This window comes from Kogia breviceps, chromosome 15, assembly GCF_026419965.1.
Source record: "Kogia breviceps isolate mKogBre1 chromosome 15, mKogBre1 haplotype 1, whole genome shotgun sequence".
In the NCBI taxonomy this organism is placed as follows: Eukaryota; Metazoa; Chordata; class Mammalia; order Artiodactyla; family Physeteridae; genus Kogia; species Kogia breviceps.
The window spans coordinates 64457354-64478421 of NC_081324.1; the positions used below are offsets into that span (position 1 = coordinate 64457354).

At 46.3% G+C, this 21068-nt stretch overlaps 1 protein-coding gene and 1 non-coding gene across 5 annotated transcripts in view; one reads left to right on the forward strand and one right to left on the reverse strand.

The window, feature by feature from the left end:
* The window catches only part of UBE2L3 (ubiquitin conjugating enzyme E2 L3), a 44094-nt gene extending 23455 nt beyond the window's left edge, over positions 1-20639 (forward strand). For 3 of the 4 annotated variants that reach the window (XM_067016136.1, XM_067016138.1, XM_067016137.1), the window contains 2 exons: positions 14603-14789; positions 19237-20639. In XM_067016136.1, coding sequence (XP_066872237.1) covers positions 14603-14789; positions 19237-19391 — 342 coding nt within the window. In that variant the 3' untranslated portion in view covers positions 19392-20639. Of the gene's footprint in view, positions 1-7951; positions 8186-14602; positions 14790-19236 lie in introns of those variants that run through there. The other variant, XM_067016139.1, reaches the window with a different exon arrangement.
* TRNAW-CCA (transfer RNA tryptophan (anticodon CCA)) lies at positions 5128-5200 on the reverse strand. Its single transcript has one exon. It is a non-coding gene; the product is annotated as a tRNA-Trp (tRNA).
* Positions 20640-21068: the final 429 nt, after the last annotated feature.

The window sequence follows — 21068 nt, forward strand, 5'->3', positions numbered from 1 at the left end:
AAGTGGGCATCCTTGGGAATTTCCTGGCAGTCCAGTGATCAGGACGCAGGGCCTTCACTGCCGGGGCCCAAGTTTGATCCTTGGTTGGGGAACTAAGATCCCGCAAGCTGTGCAGTGCAGCCAAAAAATAAAAATAAAAAATGTCGGCATCCTTGTCTTGTTACTAGTTTTAGGAGAAAAGCTTTCAGACTTTCACCATTCAGTGTGACGTTGACTGTAGGTTTTTCATGTTGGCTGTAGGCTTTTTTCATGTTGAAATTTCTTTCTATTCCTAGTTTATTGAGTGTTTTCATCACAAGTGTGTTAGATTTTGTCAAATGCTTTTCTGCATCAATTGAGATGATCTGTTTTCCTCCTTCATTCTATTAACATGGTGTGTTGATTGATTGACTTTTGTATGTTGAACTATCCTTGCATACCTGGGATAAATCCTAGGTGTATAATCCTAGGTGTATAATTGGTCATGGTGTATGATCCTTTTAATATGCTGCTGAATTTCAGTTTGCTAGTATTTTTTTTTTTTTTTTTTTTTTTTTTTTTTGCGGTACGCGGGCCTCTCACTGCTGTAGCCTCTCCCATCGCAGAGCACAGGCTCCGGACACACAGGCTCAGCAGCCATGGCTCATGGGCCCAGCCGCTCCGCGGCATGTGGGATCCTCCCGGACAGGGGCATGAACCCGTGTCCCCTGCATCGGCAGGCGGACTCTCAACCACTAGGCCACCAGGGAAGCCCCAGTTTGCTAGTATTTTGTTGAGGATTTTTGCATCAAAATTCGTATACTTTTCTAATAGTGTCTTTGACTCTGATATCAGGGTTATGCTAGACTTGTAGAATGAGTTAGAAAGTGTTCCCACCTCTTCAGTTTTTTGGAAGAGTTCAAGAATGATTGGTGTTAATTTTTTTAATGTTTGGTAGAATTCACCAAGAAAAGCCATCCAATTCAGAACTTTACTTTGTTGAGAGGTTTTTGATTACTGGATTACTGATTCAGTTTCTTTATTACTTATAGGTCTATTTCGATTTTTTCTCAATTCAGTTTTGGTAGATTGTGTGTTTCTACGAATTTGTCCATTTCATCTAGGTTATCCAATTTTTTGGTGTACAACTAACTGTTCATAGTATTCTCTTGTAATCCCTTTCTATTTCTATAATAAATGTAATGTTCCCACTTTCATTTCTGATTTTAGTAATATGGATTTCCTCTCTTTTTTCCTTAGTCTCGTTAAAAGTTTGTCACTTTTGTTGATCTCTTCAAAGAACCAACTTGTTTTCATTGATTTTTTTCTCTCTATTTTTTTCCTGCACTGTTTATCTCCTCTGTAATTGTTATTACTTATTTCTTTCTTCTGGTTTTGGGTTCAGTTTGTTCTCTTCTCATTTTTTAAGGTATTCAGTTAGATTATTGGTTAGAGATCCTTCTTTTTTGTTGTAGGCATTTACAGCTGTAAATTTTTCTCTGGGCACTACTTTTGCTGCATCCTTAAGTTTTGATGTCTTGTGTTTATCATCTCAAGGTATTTTCTAATTTCCCATGTGATTTCCTTTTTGACCAATTGGTTGTTTGTGTTTAATTTCCTCATACTTGTGAGTCTTCCAGCTTTCCTTCCATTATTGATTTCTAGTTGTATTCCATAGTGGTCAGAAAGATATTTGTTGCTCTTCTGTCTTGTTCTGTTATTGAAAGTGGGGTATTGAAATCTCCAACTATTATTTTATAACATATTTCTCCCTTCAGTGCCATCAATTTTTATTTCATGTGTTTTGGTTCATAATTTGTTAGTTGCATATAGGTGTATAATTGTTATATCTTCTTGATGGATTGAACCTTTTACCAATATATAATGTCCTTTGTGTCTTGTACTTTTTCCGTCATTTACTTCTAACCTCTTTGTGTCTTTGTATATAAAGTGAATCTCTTATAGGCAGCATATGGGTGGATTGTGTTTTCTTATCCATTCTGGCAGTTTGCATCTTTTAAGTGGAGAGTTTATTCCATTCACATTTCAAGTAATTACTGATAAGAAAGTATTTGCTTCTGTTATCTATTTGTTTTCTGGATGTCATGTATACATTTTGTTCCTAAATTCTTCCATTATTGCCTTTTTTGGGTATTTAGTTGACTTTTTTTGTAGCATATTATTTTGATTCCATTCTTTTCTTTTCTGTATGCCTGTTGGTTATTTTCTTAGAGGTTACCTTGGGGATTACAATTAACATCTTAATCTTTTAGCAACCTAGTTTGAATAATACCAACTTAATTTCAGTAGTTACAAACACTCTGGTCCTATATGTTTCCATTACCCAGCCCCTCATATTGTTACTGTCGCAAAGAGAAGTTACAAACCCAAAGTATAATAACCAATGATGTTGGGTTTTATATTATCTTGTATAGTTTCTTAACCATTTTTCTTTATTTCTTTTTATGGTTTCAAGTTACTGTCTAGTATCTTTTTGTTTAGCCTGAAGACTCCCTTTTGTATTTCCTTTACAGAACATCTACTAGTGATGAATTCATTCCATCTTTCTCTTTTAGATTTTTTTTATCTGGGAATATCTTAATTTTGCCTTCTTTTTTTTTTTTTTTTTTTTTTAGTTTTTTTCTGGCCATGCCACACAGCATGTGGGATCTTAGTTCTTTGACCAGGGCTCAAACCCGCTCCCCCTGTAGTGGGAGTGTGGAGTCTTAACCACTGTACCACCAGGGAAGTCCCTCACCTTCTTCTTTTTTAAAAAAATTATTTATTTATTTACTTATTTTTGGCTGCATTGGATCTTCATTGCTCCACGTGGGCTTTCTCTAGTTGCATTGAGTGGGGGCTACTCCTCGTTGTGGTGCTAGGGCTCCTCATTGCGGTGGCTTCTCTTGTTGTGGAGCCAGGCTCTAGGTGCACAGGCTTTAGTAGTTGTGGTACATGGGCTCAGTAGTTGTGGCTTATGGGCTTAGTTGCTCTGAGGCATGTGGGATCTTCCCGGACCAGGGCTCAAACATGTGTCCACTGCATTGACAGGCGGATTCTTAACCACTGCACTGCCAGGGAAGTCCCTCGCCTTCAGTTTTGAAGGATAGTTTTTGCTGACAGTCTTTTCCTTTTAGCACCTTGAATGTATCCTCCCACTGCCTTCTGGCCTCCATGGTTTCTGGTTAAAAATCAGTTGTTTGCTGCTTTCAAGTTACTTCTCTTGCTGCTTTCAAGATTATGTCTTTGTCCTTTGATGATTTGACTATATATCTTGGTATGATCTCTCTGAGTTGATCCTGCTTGCAGTTCATTGAGCTTTTTGGATGTGTAGATTCATATCTTTTATGGAATTTTGAATGTTTGGGGTCATTATTTTTTTAAATATTCTGTCTGCCCCTATTCTCCTTCTTATCCATTTGTGGGCCCCCATAATATGTGTGTTGGTGTGCTAGGTGATGTCCCATATGTCCCTATGCTCTGTTCACTTTTCTTCATTTTTCTGCTCCTTAGACGGGATAATTTCACTTACCCTAACTTCAAGTTTGCTGAATCCTTCTTTTGCTTGCTCAAGTCTACTACTGAATTACTCTAGTGAGTTTTAAATTTCAGTTATTGTACTATTCTCCAGAATTTTTGTTGAGTCCCTTTTTATAATTTCTGTGTCTTTATTGGTGTTCTCATTTTGTTTAGACATTATTTCCCTGGCTTTGTTCAGTTTTTTTTTTTTTTTTTTTTTTGCTTTGTCGGGTCTTAGTTGTGGTGTACTGACTCTTCGCTGTGGTGAGCGGGCTTCTCTCTAGTTGTGGTGTGTGGGTTTTCTCTTCTCTAATTGTAGTGCGTGGGCTCTGTAGTTTGCAGCACTTGGGCTCTCCAGTTGAGGCTTGCAGGCTCAGGAGTTGTGTGCAGGCTTATTTGCCCCACGGCATGTGGGATCTTAGTTTGCTGACTAGGGATCGAACCCACATCCCCTGCATTGGAAGGCAGATTCTTTACCACTGGACCACCAGGGAAGTCCCTGGTTTTGTTTAGTTTTTTGCCCATGATTTTTTTTACCTCTTTGAGCATTTTTTTGTGTGTGTTTTTTTGGCCACACGGCTTGTAGGATCTTAGTTCCCCAACCAGGGATCAAATCCAGGCCCATGGCAGTGAAAGAGCCGAGTCCCAATCACTGGACTGCCAGGGAATTCCCTCTTTGAGCATTTTTAAGACAGTTGATTTTAATTCTTTGTCTGGTAAGTCTAATGTCTGGGCTTACTCAGAGATAGTTTTCGTCACTTTTTTTTTTTTCCTTTAAATGGGCCATACTTTTCTGTTTCTTTGTATGCGTTGTGATTTTGTTGTTGCTGTTGAAAATTAGACATTTGAATATTATAATGCGGAAATCAGATTTTCCCCCTCCCTGCAGGGTTTGCTGTTTTTTTTTTTGTTGTTGTTGTTGTTGTTGTTGTTGTTTTTTGTGGTACACAGGCCTCTCACTGTTGTGGTCTCTCCCGTTGCAGAGCACAGGCTTCGGACGTGCAGGCTCAGTGGCCATGGCTTATGGGCCCAGCCGCTCCATGGCATGTGGGATCTTCCTGGACTGGGGCACGAACCCGTGTCCCCTGCATCGGCAGGTGGACTCTCAACCACTGCACCACCAGGGAAGCCCATGGGTTTGCTGTTCTTGAGTGTTGAAGGCTTCGCTTGTGTTCCACCAGTGTTTTGACTGAACTTTCCTTGAATGCCAGGAGCTTAAAGTCTCTCAGTCTTTGCCGATTGGCTCTGTGCTAGGGTACTTCTTGAACATGTAGCCAGGCCAGTTACATTTCTGCCTTCTTCACTTCCTTCTTTCCTTGAGCCTGTGGTTAGCTGGTGGTGAAAGCTTCAGATCTTCTCAGCTCTTTTCTTAGCGTGTATCCTGTCCTAGGCATATTTTTGACTTTCTCAGCTCCCCAGTGTACCTGGGTACTTCTGAATGCCCTGATATCCCTGGGTTTCTCTGTGGCTTCTCCTCCTTGGCTTTATGCAATCTGTTGTGTCTCACCTGCCATCCTTTGCTGTAGGCAGCTGTGAGTTTTTCGTGGCCTTACAGTCTTTTATTTATTTGGCTGCTCCGGGTCTTAGTTGCAGCACATGGGATCTTTGTTGCTGCATACAGGATCTTTAGTTGCAGCATGTGGGATCTAGTTCCCTGACCAGGGATCGAACCTGGGCCCCCTGCATTTGGAGTGCTGAGTCTTAACCACTGGACCATCAGGGAAGTCCCCCACAGTCTTCTTGAGCAGTTCCTGTGCTTTTCCGATGCTCTGTGGGTTCTGAGCGAGGCAAAACAGCTGAGCACCTGTGTCAGCCCTCCGGGTAGCCCTGGACCGGTTAGAACAGATGGACAGTAATTTGTGAATAAGGTCTTCTCTGCTTCTCTGGAATGGAGGGCCCGGGTCCCACATGGTAATCAGAGGTGGCCATCATTCACCCATCTTCAAGATGCCTGTCGACCAGCTAGGGAGGGGCCAGGCTAAGGGCAAGTAAAGTCGATGCAAAGCTTTCCTACTGTATTTTAGTTGCCTTTTTCTTGATTCTGCATTCACAGCCAAAGGTTGCTGTAAACCTTTGACTGTTTTCCAGAATTCTGACAAAGTTGGTTCTGATGGTTTCTGCAGTATTTTGTTTGTTTGTTTCTATGGAGGGATGGGAGTTTGGAGCTGCCTGCTTGCCATTTTGCTGATGTCACACCCTAAATTTTTCTCTTTTAATCAGGAATGAGTGGATTTCATTAAAGACCATATTACTGTCAATTAGATTTTGTGGTGTGGTTTTCAAAGTGGCCTGTTAATTAAGCCCCTCATTGCTTTCTGGATTAATTCCCCCTTCATTACAATGGACTGTTTTTAAATGTTCCAGTGTATTAAATTTCCTAGTCTTTAGTGTGTTTGCATCTGTGGTCATACGTGAGATTGGATTGTGTTTTCTGTGTTTAGTGGATTTTGATAGATGGTTATACTGACTTCATGTATCAAGAAGTAGAAATTTCATTCTTTTTTCTGTGTTCTGATTTGCTAATTTTTGCTTTTATGGTAATTTCTGTTTTTATATTATGTCTTTTGTTTTCCTTGGTATTTGTTTGCTCTTTGCTCTTTTTTAAAATTTATTTTAAATTTATTTATTTTAATTTATTTGTTTTTGGCTGCATTGGGTCTTCATTGATGTGCGTGGGCTTTCTCTAGGTGCGGTGAGCGGGGGGCTACTCTTTGTTGCAGTACGCAGGCTTCTTATTGCGGTGGCTTCTCATTAAGGAGCATGGGCTCTAGGCGCACAGGTTCAGTAGTTGTGGTGTGTGGGCTCAGTAGTTGTGGCTCGTGGTCTCTAGAGCACAGGCTCAGTAGTTGTGGCACACGGGCTTAGTTACTCTGTGGCAGGTGTGATCTTACCGGATCTGGGCTCGAACCCCGTGTCCCCTGCATTGGCAGGCAGATTCTTAACCACTGCGCCACCAGGGAAGTCCCTCTTTGTTCTTTTGTAACTTGATGATTTGAGTGCTTAGTTCTTTGTGTGTGGGGGGGTGTTCATCCCCAGTTGAGTTCTTTTCTTGCCTGGGCTGCTCCCTACCCATGTCATTGTCACCCTGGACTTACAGGGGTGCTGCTGCTGGTTTTACCTTTTATTGAGAAGGTAAGACATGCACACGTGACAACGTTTCAGTGACAGTGTCTTTCTTCTGTCTGTGCCTCTGTCCCTCATTTGTAAAAGGAGCTGGTAAATGCCTGCCTCTCCTCAGTGTGTAGTCAGACTGCCCTGGATTTCTTTGCCTTTGGGCTTCAGAAGCACAGACTTGGGAGTCATCTTTGTACTCCTGAGGGCTTGCATCTCCAAAGCTGTGTCAATAATTGTTTTTAAAATGAAATTGAGTTTCGTGGAGAGGCCTCGTACCGCCCTGGTGGTCATTCCACCAGCCTGTTGGGAGAGGACGCAGTCTCTCTGCCATCACAGTGTCTCTGGCCTCTGCATTAGCCCCAAGGCTCACGCACCAGGTTCTGCTGAGCAGAGTGCTTTTGGGAATGAGCCTCAGGTACACTGATCACATCCCATTGCAGAAGCTGCAACTGCCTTTGCCTCTTTGCAAGACATTCCATCTCACAGGTTCTTTGAGCACCTCGCAGGCCCTGGCTCCCCAACCTGGGCTCGGGCCCCAGCCTCTTTCGAGGAGCTTTTGCTCCCCTGTCCTGGGACTGGGCTGCTCAAAGCCGACAATTGTTGAGGTAAATACCTGCTTGTTAACTTTCAGAGAGAGAGGCCTCCTCTTCTGCTTGTGAAGCCGTGTGTGCCCCTTCCAACTGGCTCATCCTCCTGCACCTGCATCTTCCTGACGCTCTCCATTCCCTGGTCTCAGTGAATCACTCCCTTCTCTCTGTTCCCTCCACTCACCATTCATAGTAGTCAGGTCGCTTTTGATTGAAAGTAAGGAAACCCCTTACTTAGCGTGGCTTTGAAAAGGGAAAGTTGCTGCCCCTGACAGAGTCCTGTGGCAGGGGCTCTGGGCTGGCCATCCAGCGGCTCGGCGAGGGGAGAGCACAGACCTGCCTGGGCTTCACGGTTTCCTGGAAGGAAGAGACCGTCTCTTCTTTTCTCTCTCTCTCTTTGAACTTTTTATTTTGAGATAATTGTAGATTTTCATGCAATTGTAGGAAATAACACAGAGATTCCCCAGTAGCCTTCACCTGTTGTGCAACTGTAGTGCAGTGCTATAACCAGGAAGTGGACCCTGATCAGTCCACCAACCCCATTCAGACTTCTCCAGCTGTGACACGTGTGTGTGTGTGTAGTTTGGTGTGACCAAAAACAAAGACGCCCATCCCAGGGGCCCACCACAGACCCCTCAGTCCTCATTATCCAGAACCAGGATACGTGGCCACCCCTGGTCTGTCACTGGCTGAGGTGTGGGCAGTACCATGATGGACTGTGCTGTCCAAAAGGAGTATACTGCAAGCCACAGCCATGCTTTTAAATTTTCCAGAACTCCCATTAAAAATGAAAATGAGGGAATTCCCCGGCTGTCCAGTGGTTGGGACTCTGCGCTTTCACTGCTGAAGGCCTGGGTTGGATCCCTGGTCGAGGAGTGTGTGGGTTGGATCCCTGGTTGGGGAACTAACATCGAAGGAAGGAAGGAAGGAAGGGAGGGAGGGAGGGAGGGAAGGAAGAAGGGAGGAAGGAAGGAAGGAAGGGAATGAAACAGGTGGAATTCACTTTGGTAAGTATTTTACTTATTAATACAGTATATTAAAAATATTCTTCTACATGTAATCAATATAAATAATTATTAACTAAATAGCTTATTCTTTTTTTTTGCACAAAGTCTCAAATCCAGGTGGTATTTTATGCTTATAGCACATCTAAATTCGGAAGAGTCCTGTTTCAAGTATACAATAGGCACTTGAGCTGGTGGCCACCATATTGGATGGGACAGGTGTAGGTAGACCAGTCAGGATTTACCCCTGGTTCACAATGAGGGGGCAACATGGACGGAAACAAAACTGGGATTTTGCCAGCAAGGAAACAGCGGGGAGCAACCGTTGGCTGGACAGTCTGCTGGGGTCAGCTGTGGTCCAGCCCCCCTCTCTTTGGGGCTCCTCAGAGGGCTAATTCTGCTTTATAACTGGTGGTGTGGGTGTTGTCTCAGCGAGTTCTGGTTCAGGCAGACCTTTATCTGTTTCCTTCCCACTTCCTGTCCCTAGCACTGTGCATTACACAGAGTAGGCGCCCCACAGTCTGTAAGTTATTTCATTTGTAGTTCTCAGAGAGCCTTGGAAACTACATTTTGGTGTGTGCAGGTGGATTATTCGTGCTGGGTTGTCTCTGTTTCTTGTTCATTAGATTCCAGTAGCCACCTTTGTCATTGGGACAACCTCAGGCATTTCTAAATCTCTCCAGGAGGGACAACACTGTCCTCAGTCGAAAACCCTGTTTCTGAGTTAGCTTTTTTTTTTTTTTTTTTGCGATACGCGGGCCTCTCACCGCTGTTGCCTCTCCCGTTGCGGAGCACAGGCTCCGGACGCACAGGCGCAACGGCCACGGCTCACGGGCCCAGCCGCTCCGCGGCACGTGGGATCTTCCCGGACCGGGGCACGAACCCGTGTCCCCTGCATCGGCAGGCGGGCACTCAACCACTGTGCCACCAGGGAAGCCCCTGAGTTAGCTTTGATTTCCTTTTTAACAGTTTCATTGAGAGTCACAAACCCTGCATTTCATGCATTTAAAGTGTACAATTTTTCAATGGCTGTTAGTATATTTGCAGAGTTGTTTCTCCATCACCACAATTTTAGAACATTTTTTATTACTCCTCAAAGAAACCTCCCCTTGTTAGCATCACCCCCAGTCCCCTAGGCGTAGGCAACCACAGATCTACTTTGTAGATTTAGCTATCCTGTATATTTCATATAAATGGAATCATATAATGTGACCTTTTGTGTCTGGCTTCTTTCCTTAGCATAATATTTTCAAGATTTATCCATGTTGTAGCATGTATTTGTACTTCATTCCTTTTTATTGCCAAATAATATTCTGTTGTAATGGATATATCATAGTTTACTTATCCATCCACCAGTTGATAGGTATTTGGGTTGTTTCCACTGTTTGGCTATTATGAATGATGTTGCTATGAACATTCGTGAACAGGATTTTATGTCGACATGTGTTTTCATTTCTTTAGGATATTTAGGAGTGGGTTGTGTGTCCTGTGGTCGATTTATGTTTTTTGTAAGGAAGCGTTTGGGTCCAGACACTCTTCAGAGTGCAGCAAGTTCTCCCCCGGCAACGGGGAGGGGGTAATGAAATTGTGCCGCGTCTGATGGTGGAATACGCTGCAGCCCTAGTGAAGGCCTGGGCGCGCCGAGGGCGGGCGAGGGGGTGCTGCCAGCAGCAAACCACATGTGTGTGTATGCAGGAGCGCTGCATGCCAGGGCGCTGGCCCACACCGCAAGTTTTCTGCAACAGACAAGGAATTCTCAGACGTTAGTAGCTCTACGGCTGGGTCTTAGAAAGCAAAATGTGATCTTCCCCCACGCGTGGGCGGGCACAGGCTGTGTGGCTAAGAGCATCGCCCTCCCAGAATCCAGGTCCCTTGACCAAGGAGCGTGCTGACTGCTGTGCGCCGAAGGCTGTGTCGTGGACACGCTCAGCCCTTATCCTGGGGCGGAATGTCTAGTACTATTTTGGTGTGAATGTTATATTTCTATGAGAAATAACAATAAAGCTACTTCTTTTCTTGAAGGGAATGTGAATCATGCCGTGAAAGGTGCCCATGAGTTCAGAGGAGGGAAAGTTCCTGTGGAATTCCGTTTTATTGGAGACGGCGATTTTTTTAAAAAATATTCAGCATGCTTTATTGTGTTTTTAAGAAATCATTTTGAAACTTAAGTGACCAACCTAATTTATTTAGTTTTTTTCTTTGTAATTTATTTTACGGAAGTGTAGTTGATTTGCAATGTTGTTAGTTTCTGGTGTAAAGTGATTCAGTTATATACATGTATGTATTCTTTTTCATATTCTTTTGCATTATGGTTTAGAGATTGTGATTTTAAATTTAGGTGTAATTCAGAGGGTAGTTTGGTCATGAAAGATTGGAAAATCTGTTCTAAAAATACTTCCACAAATGTTTATTTTCAAAGAGAAAACGATGGGATTTTTTAATGTCAGAGTATTCATTGATAAAGTGCTGTACTGTGAAAAATCCTATGAACCCAATTGTTGGAAGCAGTACAAAGAGGTCATCTTTAGAAAGCAAAGTTAGCAGACGATGACTCTGCTCACTGCGCAGACTTGGTAATTCAGGCAACCATGAAGAGATAAGAGAGAATGAACACTTAACAGTTACAGGGGGTTGAGAAGACACAGTCTGTGCTCAGAGGCCAGGAGCTTTTCCTGCCTTTCCACCAGGCCTTCTAGTGGACTGTGAAGGTTAGAGCTCAAGGAAGCCACCTTCCCGTCCCTCTGTAACTGGGCCCCGGGGCAAGCAGCCTGAGGGTAGGTCTGGGCCAGGCCTGGGTAGACGTCCTCAGGGCAGCCAGGCTGGGCTGTGTTCCTTGTGGGTGAAGGGTTACCCCGTGGAAAGGACACTGCTGAGGGGTCTCCACCGGCCGACACACGTGGTCAGTCATCAGTGGATCCGTCTAGGAGCTGCGTGTCCACATCAGTCCAGCCATGAGTCCCGTGTGGTGTCAGATTGCCAGCTGGGCATGCGCCACAGGGACTCGGTGTGGCTGCTGTCCAGGTCAGGGAGTGGCTGCCAGAGAGCTGTGTGGTGTCCTCCCTGAGCCCCAGGGAGAGCTGCCACAACGGTGACACAAAACTGTGACTGATGTACGATGGTGGAAGGACTCTGGGTCTTCAGTGGATTAAGAGATGCGTGGGGTGCGGTGGGATCTCGGGGTTCCTGAAGCTTTCCCTGGGGAGGAAAGACCCGGCTTGCCTGCAGGCCAGGAGTGGACCCGTGGGGGAAAGGCCCAAGGGGTTTGGAGGAGCCTCCTCTTGCTCTTAGTTGCTCCAAAGTGGCTTTGTGCCTGGGGAGGGTGGGGTGAGAGCCGGGAGGGGCGGGGGGAGCCAAGGTTTGCACTGTCCTTGCGGGTAGCCCTCCATGGCTTGTGGAGAGGACCGTCTGAGGCAAATTCGTGAAATTTTGAATACTATTTTTCTACCACAAAGCTGTGTTTTCTTATTGAGGCACCTTCTAGTTTCTGAGCTGCCTTCCCACAGAATAAGTTTAGCTCTAATGTGTGGAAAACTCACGTGTGGCACTTAGGCCTTTATCCACAGGGTAGGTCCTGTGTTGAATTTTTGCACACCCCCTTCCACACAAATCCCTGGGGTTTTGGAGCCACTCCTTTGGTCACCCCGAGCCCTGCACGGGGACAGAGTCTCCGAGGAGTTAAGACACGTTCCCTGGGTGGCGAGAGGTTCGGCCTGTCCTGTCTCCCATAGCGAGAGAGCTGCTTCTCCTGACTTTTTGCCCGTGTGCAGCATGCAACGTGGGTGGTTCCTACCTCGGGGTCACCCCCACATGATATACGTTGGGGAATGTCCCGGGCTTGCCTGGCTGGCCTGGCTTGTCCTTGTCTCCAGCTCCTGGCACGGGGCCCAGCACGAGGCGGGCCCCAGGTAGTTGGTCAGTCCTGGGTGATGGTCGAACATATCTGGTGGGTCTCAGCAGCCAGGGTCATCCAGGAAGGCTCTTTCCGTGGCTGAAACAGGTCCCTTCTTAAAACCCCGAAGCAAAATCTCCGTGTCCCCGTGGGCTCGTTGGTAATGGTGAGTCTAGCTCTCCTAGGTAGTGAGCAGTCAGGACAAGGCCTGGGAGAAGTCTGCTGCCACTTTAGCTTCTGGACAGTGTTCTAGACAATTCTATGTTCCCTAAAGAAGGGATTAGGGAAGGTTTTGTTGGGGTGAAAATGATTTCCTGGTCCAGCCGTGGCCCACCCCCTCCAGGTGTGCGTGAGTCTGTCTCCTCACACAGGTGGAGCGCCCGCGGTGTTGACATCTCCTCCCTCATAGGTTCATCTTCTGACCGCGGATCCAGCTGCTCAATTGGGTGGTTCAGACCCCTAAACTCGGCCCCAGCCTCCTGTCTTGCTCCATGGTGTCCTCTCCAAGCCCCTGCCTTCCTAGTTTTTAGTCCTCTCTGCTGGGAAGGCCTCTCCCACCCCTCAGCCTTCCCTAATTTTACCCTTCTTGGGTGGGGATAGACCAGGGGACAGTGTGGGGACCTGGCGTGTGCTGGCCTCACTCCCCAGCAGAGGAATCCTATTTGCTGGAGAATATCTCATTACGCTGGGGCTTGAGGAGGCAGCGCTGTGCATTCCTGGGCACTCAGTGAAGCTGGGCCTCCTTTTAGTGGGCTGGGACCCCAGAGAGCTGGAGTCTGGGGCCAGGAGGCCGCAGACTGGAGGGCTGGCTCAGCTCTGGATGTTGAGGCAGAGCTGGAGAGAGGCAGGCCTCTTTCTCTTGGGGCATCTCTCAGAGGCTCCTGGGCCATCAGTGTGCAGGCCCTGAGGGATAGATCTCTGAGTGGTCCTAAGGATACAGGGGTGGGGCATGGTTCTAGCCCCGCCTGGCGACCAGCTAGGGGCCAGCTCAGCTCCTCAGGGGCCAGCTGTCCAGCTGAGTGCTGGCTTTATACTGGAGTTGTGGCCACCTCTTTGGCCTTTCAGCACTTGGTATGGTCTGGGTTGGGTTGTTATTTACCCCTGGTGTAACTCTTCATACCTTCAGAAAAGATAAAGAGATATTTGCAAAAGACATTATCTGAAAAAGGGCTGTTAACCCCAAATATACAAAGAACTCTTAAAACTCAATAACAAGAAAACAAAGAACCTGATTTTAAAGTGGGCCAGGGACTTCCCTGGTGGCGCAGTGGTTAAGAATACGCCTGCCAATGCAAGGGACACGGGTTCGAGCCCTGGTCTGGGAAGATCCCACATGCCACAGAGCAACTAAGCCCGTGTGCCACAACTACTGAAGTCCATGCACCTGAGCCCGTGCTCTGCAACAAGAGAAGCCCGTGCACTGCAAAGAAGAACAGCCCCCGCTTACCGCAACTAGAGAAAGCCCGCGTGAAGCAACGAAGACACAACGCAGCAAAAAATAAATAAATTTATAAATAATAATAATAATAAAATGGACCAAAAATCTGAACAGACTTCTTACCAAAGAAGACATACAGATAGCAAATAAGCATATGAAAAGGTAGTCAACACCATATCATTAGGGAATTGCAAATTAAAACTACGGGATACAACTACACACTTGTCAGATTGGTGGAAATCCAGAACGCTGACACCACCAAATGCTGGCGGGGATGTGGAGCAACAGGAACTCTCATCAGTGCTGGTGGGAATGCAGTACGGTGCAGCCACTTTGGAAGATAGATTGGTGATTTTTTACAAAACTAAGCATACCCTTAACCTACAATCGTGCTCCTTAGTATTTACCCAAAGGAGATGAAAATATATGTCCACAAAGAAACCTGCACACGGATGTGGATAGCAGCTTTATTCATAATTGCCAAAGGCAACCAAGCTGACCTTTAGGAAGTGAATGGATAAACTACATCGAGACAATGGATTAATATTCAGTGACAAAAAGAAGTGATCTAACAAGCCACAAAGGAACCTTAAATGTATATTACTAAGTGAAAGAAGCCAGTCTGAAAGGGCTGCATACTGCATGATTCCAACCATAGGGTATAATACTTTATAAAACCAATTCAATGTCCAGCACCAAGAGTGAGCCCTGCTGTAGACTGTGGACTGTGGGTGATGATGTGTTGATGTCGGTCCATCACCTGTAACACGTGTACCACTCTGGTGGGGGAGGCTGTGTGTGTGTAGGAGGAGTTCTGTACTTTCCTCTCAGTTTTGCTGTAAACCTAAAACTACTCAAAAAAAATAAAGTCTATTGAAAAAAAAAAGGTAAAGAGGCCAGGGCGTCCATCTCAGACCCTTTCACAGTTTAGCAGACATGTTGCTCTAGAAATACAGATTGATTATTGTTCCCCTGAAGGTGACAAGGCTTCAGTTGACACAACCTCTTGAAACAAATTAATTTTTCCAGTGAACAATTAGAACATTCCTGTCTCAGCTACAGGTTCACTCCGCCCTCTTTCCTTTCCCTCCAGGACAACCCTCCGTATGATAAAGGGGCCTTCAGAATTGAAATCAACTTTCCAGCAGAGTACCCATTCAAACCACCGAAGATCACATTTAAAACGAAGATCTATCACCCGAACATTGACGAAAAGGGGCAGGTCTGTCTGCCAGTAATTAGTGCTGAAAACTGGAAGCCAGCAACCAAAACTGACCAAGGTAAGGCGTCTCCTCATGTCTTCTGGGGACACTGCTGCGGGCAGGGCCTTCTAGGTCCCTTCTGACACCACGTCGCATGGAGTCCAGAGAAATACTATAGCACTGACCACCGTGTCCACAGAAGGCTGTTGTGGTCCCTCTGTCCCATGGGCTTGGCCTATCTCAGCTAAGCTTCAACTCACGCAGGTGTTCTTGTGCTCGCGGCCCAAGGGGGACCCGCGCAGACAGACCAGCCCAGTGCTCGCTCCCAGTACAGGGAGGGATGTGACCCTGTCCCTGGGAGTGTTCGTGAGGATTGTGGGCTGCCTGGGGGGGCAAGTGGCCTCACACAGCAGTTAGCACGTGGACTCAGACTGGAAGGGGGTAGAGAGGGTGTTGAGGGCCTGCGGGCTTGAGCCGGAGCCATGTGGCAGGCCACAGGATGCTGGGGCTCACTGGGGTGTCTTGGGAGGGCACGGCCAGGCTTGAGGGGAGTGTGCGTACATGAAAGCACACAGTCAGCCTTAGTGGGCCTGGAACTCCCTGTGTGTCCCTGGGTCTGGGTGCCCTCATTTTTCTGGGAAAAGTACTTGATTCACTACTGTGGTCGCCCCCCTCTTTTCCCCGGCAGGTGACTAAACTTTGTTATAGACTGTGTCTAGTTTTTATTCTTAATTCTAGAATTTTCTTTTGCAATCCTAACCTCATATTTTTGGTGGCTTTCTTGTAAGTAACTCCCTGAACCACTTATGGTCTTTTTAGATTAAGGAGAATGGATGAGGCTGGAATTTGAGAGGCTGCAGGTGTTGTTGTTTGGTTTTTTTTTTTTTTTTTTTTTTTTTTTTGTGACTGCTATAAACAGTCATTTTCCAGTGGAACCCGTGAAAGACTTACTGAAACAGTCACCATGAAAGGCATCCACCAGGCTCCCACAGCTGAGCAGCAGAAAGCAGTGGGTACCAAGCGTGGAGTCACAGTGGAGGAGTCTCCAGGGGGCTTGGTGCTTGGTCGTGCACAAGCTGATGTCTGTAAAAGATTGACAGAGTTGTTCTTAAGCACACAAACTCCTAGCTCTGTGTGGGAGCCTGCAGTTGCTGCATTTGCTCAGGCGGCCAGACCGCAGAGAGTTACGGGTCTCCTCCCTCACTTGAGAATTGGGCACAGGTACTTGTGCTCTGCCCCTCTCAGGGGGCAGGCTGCCCAAGAGGGCCGTGGCAGCACCGGTCCTGTTTTCAGCTTCAGGGCTCGGTGAGCAGCCAACATGCTCTGCTTTTCCAGGTTGTGGGTGCTTTTTTCAAATAGTCAGATAAACCTAAGAGAGGTTTTTCATTCTTTTGTACTTGTTGACTTAGGTTTTGAAGATAAAAGTTTTATCTTAAACATGGTGCTGTTCTACATGCAGCACCGGGCAGAATTGCTATTTTGTGATGGGAGACAGGGTTTCTCTCTAGATCATTCTGTAGATTCATCTGGCATGGCCTTGAGCTTATCCTCACACACTTCAGGAATGTAGTCCCTGGCACTCGACACCGTGTCCCCCATGTTTCAGTTACCTGTTACTGTATTACAAACCATCTCAAAACTTAGTGGCTTAAATTAACAACAGTTTATTATTTCTCATTCTGTAGGTTGACTGGGCTCAGCTGGGTGATTCTATAGCTGGTCATTCCTGGGGTCACTCATGGTTCACTATAATTCAGCATTCACAGCAACTTTTAGTGGGTAACTACTGCAAGTAATGAGAAGCAACAGTATATGGAATGTCCAGAATAGGCAGATCTATAGTCAGAAAGGTGGTTAGTGTTTGTCTGGGGCTGGGGGAGGGGTCTAGGAAGTGATTACTAAGGAGAGTGGGTATTCTTTTGGGGATGATGAAAACGTTCTGGAGTTAGATAGTGGTGGTGTCACATGATTTTGTGAATACACTAGAAACAATTGTATACTTCTCAGAGTTTATTTTTTGGTATGTGAATTATATCTCAATTTTTTTTAAAAAAAGTAAAGAAGCATTAAAAATTGAGCAAAAATAGAAAAGTCAAGAAACAAGGCAAACCTGAATCATACAGAAAGGTGGTAGGAGTTGGCAATAATAACAATAACCAGAAGAAGGGATGTAAAAACAGAGTTTTCCTCAGCAGTGTGTCTGGTTCTGGTACATATCTATCAACAGAGCAAGGGCTTTGTTTGGTAGTGAAAGAGATTCGCCGTATGAAATACAGTCATTAAGGAAGCCTGTATAATACTGACCTCTATACAAACCAAACAACACAGCAACAAAATTATATAAACAGAAAAGTCAGATTCATAAATCAAATGTTTTAGTCCCTCCATACCCATTTGCTGTCTTATAACAAATCAAGTAGATAAACTTTAGAAAGAGGACTCAAATACAATAAACAGGATAAGATTAATAAACTTATTACCCTTCATAGCACAATCCATGGAAGACCACTGCATTGTATGCCTTCACGTATGGGTGAAGGTATGGGTCACATTTTACTCTGTGAGAATGGAGCCCACTGGGTCCCCATGAAAAGGGGCGAGTTACAGATAACGGTTTACATCCTCCAAACTGTCAGAAAGAACAAAAACAAGGAAATTTTATAGACTTTAGTCTCTGATCATATACAGTGAGAAAGGAGGTAAGTTTTGATGTTTTTAAGCCCCTACATTTTGGAGGGGGAAAGATCCTTCTGAGTAGCATTTGGGTCAAGGAAGAGATCAAGAAGCCAGGGTTCGATCATTTGTAAAACATGAGTGTGCCCTCCCTGTGTGTGAAAGTGATGGATGGGGCCATGGTCGTAGCTGTCGGTGTTCTCACTGTGGAAACAAACGAGCTCACCTGGGTTTTCTTACAGTTTAGCTCCCACAGGAGCAGAGAAAGAATGAAGCACTCATCAGAACTACTAAGTTAACTTGAAAATATTTAAAGCAAGTTCTCCGAAAAGAATTGGACAAACTTCAAATTTGCAAAGTGAATTATCTTTTGAAAAGCACATCTTAATGATGAATGTATTTGATGCTAATACATTAGGTACTAAGATGATCATAGTGAGAAGCAGACAGCCTGAGTCTCCATAATGGAGGAAAACTTGAAAACTCATCAGTGTCGACTCTGCTACAGAACCATTTCTAATCCTGGGAAAAGATGGGAAGCCACCTTATAAATGTACTATAGGGCAAATGTGGTTCAGGTTTCCCAAAAGTTAAGAACAGCAGTCTCACGGCTGAGCATGGTGTGGAGAGTCTTAGAGTGCAGTGGGCTGGGGTGCCTCAGAGATGCTGAGAAAGAGCCACTTGGAAGAGTGTTTGTTCCGGTGGTTGCTTCCTCTGGCCAGGAAGGAGGCAGCATAGGTGCTTATTTCATGTTTATGGATGCGTGCCTTCAGTTTATGGCAAGTGAAAGTGATTTTCCATAAGAGTTACTAATAGTTAACTTCCCTTTAAAAAATATTTTTGATGTGATTTAAAGAAATATATTAAGTAAATAATCACTTAAGCTCCATGTGGATTTGTGAGAGACAAGGAGAAATTGGAACAAAAAGCTTTTTTAACCCATTCCTTGTGATGCTGGGGTGAAGAGCGTGGGCTCCCAATAAAGGCACCTGGCATCGGCAGTCCAGAGGAGAGGGGCCTTTTTGCTATGACAGTGGGGGTGCTGGTCTTGGTGGGGGTTGGGGGGAGTCAGGGGACGTGTGTGGGAAGCCTGGTGGCTGCATGCACCCCACTTCTGAGGAGGCCAGGGGTTCCTGGACCTTCCATACTTCCCCCTCCCCCACCTTCCACTCCCTCCTGGCCCTCCTGTCCAGGGCTCACCGTCTAGCACATCTTGGCCTGACTGCCCTTTGGGGGAGCATTGTGGAATCCACCCTGAGCCATCCGTGTGACTTCCACCTCTGGAATGGACTGTGCAGTGCTGATGAGGGCTGCAGCCTCCCAGTGGTTAATGCAGGGTGGTCGAGTGAACCTTTCTCGGCCGTTCAGAAGCTGCTAGGGGTCTTTCAGGGTGGGCTCATTATCCGTTTACATGGTGCAGGCCCATCACACACCCTGAACCGAATGTAGTGCTGGGCACATTGCCCAGTCCCTGCCCTGGAGAAGCTTCACCTGCATGAGAGTGGGGGTGTCAGTGCTGGGCCTGGGTCTCCAAAGTTCAGGAGAGGGGTGAAAGTGACTGGGGACTGGGACATCCCCAGTGTGTCAGTACAGGAAGGCTTCCTGGAGGAGGAGGAGGAGGATGTCGCATCACTCTGTACGGTTAGTTATCTACTGTAGCGCTGGCTGTTTGTCCTCCATCACTATCTTCTCATCACGGGAATGATGGGTTGAGTGCTGGTGGTTAGAATTTTGCATGAATGGGAGGCTGCTCTGTCTGAGAAGCATGTAGATGTTTAATCAGAGCTGTGTTTCTTGCCATGCCCCTTCCAAGGGCCTTCTAACCAGTGGTGCCTTGTCCTTTTCTTGGCAGTCATCCAGTCCCTCATAGCACTGGTGAACGACCCCCAGCCCGAGCACCCGCTCCGGGCTGACCTAGCTGAAGAATACTCTAAGGACCGTAAAAAATTCTGTAAGAATGCTGAAGAGTTTACAAAGAAATATGGGGAAAAGCGACCTGTGGACTAAAATCTGCCGCGATTGATTCCAGCAAGTGAGCAGAGACGCCGAGCAGTGCATTGAGACACCACACGAAGCAGGACTCTATGGAAAATTGACATGTGCCACCGCCTGGCGTCTGCTTGTGGCAGTTACTAACTTTCTACAGTTTTCTTAATCAAAAGTGGTCTAGGTGACCTGTAAAGAAAGGATTAAAAATTTAAGATGTTCTAGTTCTGCTTTCTTTGTTTTAAAAATCACTGCTTCAGTCTACTTTAAAAGAATGGTGTTTCTTTTGCTGTCCAAATTTATCCAAAATCTTCAATTTACATTTAGCCCATAAGGTTAAAAAAAAAGTTGTGGTTCCCCTTTCCCCTGCCCTTGCAACTCCCACTTTCTTGCATTTAGTTTGTTTTTCACTCACTTCCCCAAACCCAGGCCCTGCCTCCTGCCGGGAGGGGCAGTGGAGGCCCCTTTGGCTCCTCTTCTCCCCTCCTTGGCGCACGGCCTGGTGTGGGAGTCGGTTAAGATTCTCTTGACTCTGATTTATAATATCCTTTTAAAAAAATTAAAAAACAAGGAAACAACCATCTCCACTCCCACCCCCTCCCAAAAACAAAGATGTGGAAAGGGAGGCCTAGCTCTGCTGTAAAACTCTGGCTAATGTTACCCCAGTAATGCTGACCAGATTGGCAGACCCTGCTGTCCACGTCATGATGAACTCCACCTGGGCCGGCCTGCTTAGGGAGACCCCCCAGCACCAGGTATGTGGCAGCCCCCAGGGGTGTGCCAGCCAGAGCACAGTGCACTTGTGGGAGGAGTTTTTCACCAGAGAGGCTCCCGAGGCCACAGGTTGCCACACCTCCCTGCAGCTGTTCTAGAAGATGTCCAGGTCCCTGCGGACATTGCTAAAGCCGGAGTGTCTACTTGAAATTCCACGCTCACTTGTCACCGACGTGTCCAGCCGACATAGCTCAGAGCTCACCCTCTGCGTCCTCAGTGCAGCAGCCCCACTGCGGCCCTTCCTCAGCACGTTTGACCCTCTGGCAGACTCCTCTGTCACCGGCACCAGCCTGGGGTCGCCGGCACCCCACTGGCCCTTCCTCTGGAGCATCCAGACGGCCCAACCCAGGAACAGGACGGCCTCCCCCTCCCTCTGGACTCATGGCCTTCGCGGAGTCAGGTTCCACATGAAGCTCACTCAGTAATATCCTTTACATGTTTTATATTGTTTTGACTGCCTTTTTTTGTAGAAATAAAAATTGACCTTAGAACTTATCATCAGATGAACTTGTAAGGATTTGAATGTTAATGTCTTTTCAAAGCAAGTGGGACTGTCCCTGAAGTAGTAGAGACCTTGTCACTGACACCCAGTGGAAGCCAGTGGTCCAAGCACTGTGTGTCACCACCTCCACTTCTGCCACTGGTGGCTTCCCTTCTGGGCACTCCAGGGGCTAGATCCTGTGAAGATGACTTAAACTTGGCTTTGTTTTAATTTTAGTTCTGTAACTTGAGGTCTTTCCAGGCTTGCAGACCTGAGGTGGCTTGTGTGCAGAGGTGGGGTGATGGTGGGTGAGGCCGCATATGTGCAGCCTGTGGCGGGTCTCACGAACGCAACTTCTTTAGTCCCAGGTACGCAAGAGGCACGTTCTGGAGCCTCCCGTGCGCCCGGGCTGGTGAGGGCGCCGGCCAGCACATCCACCTCTG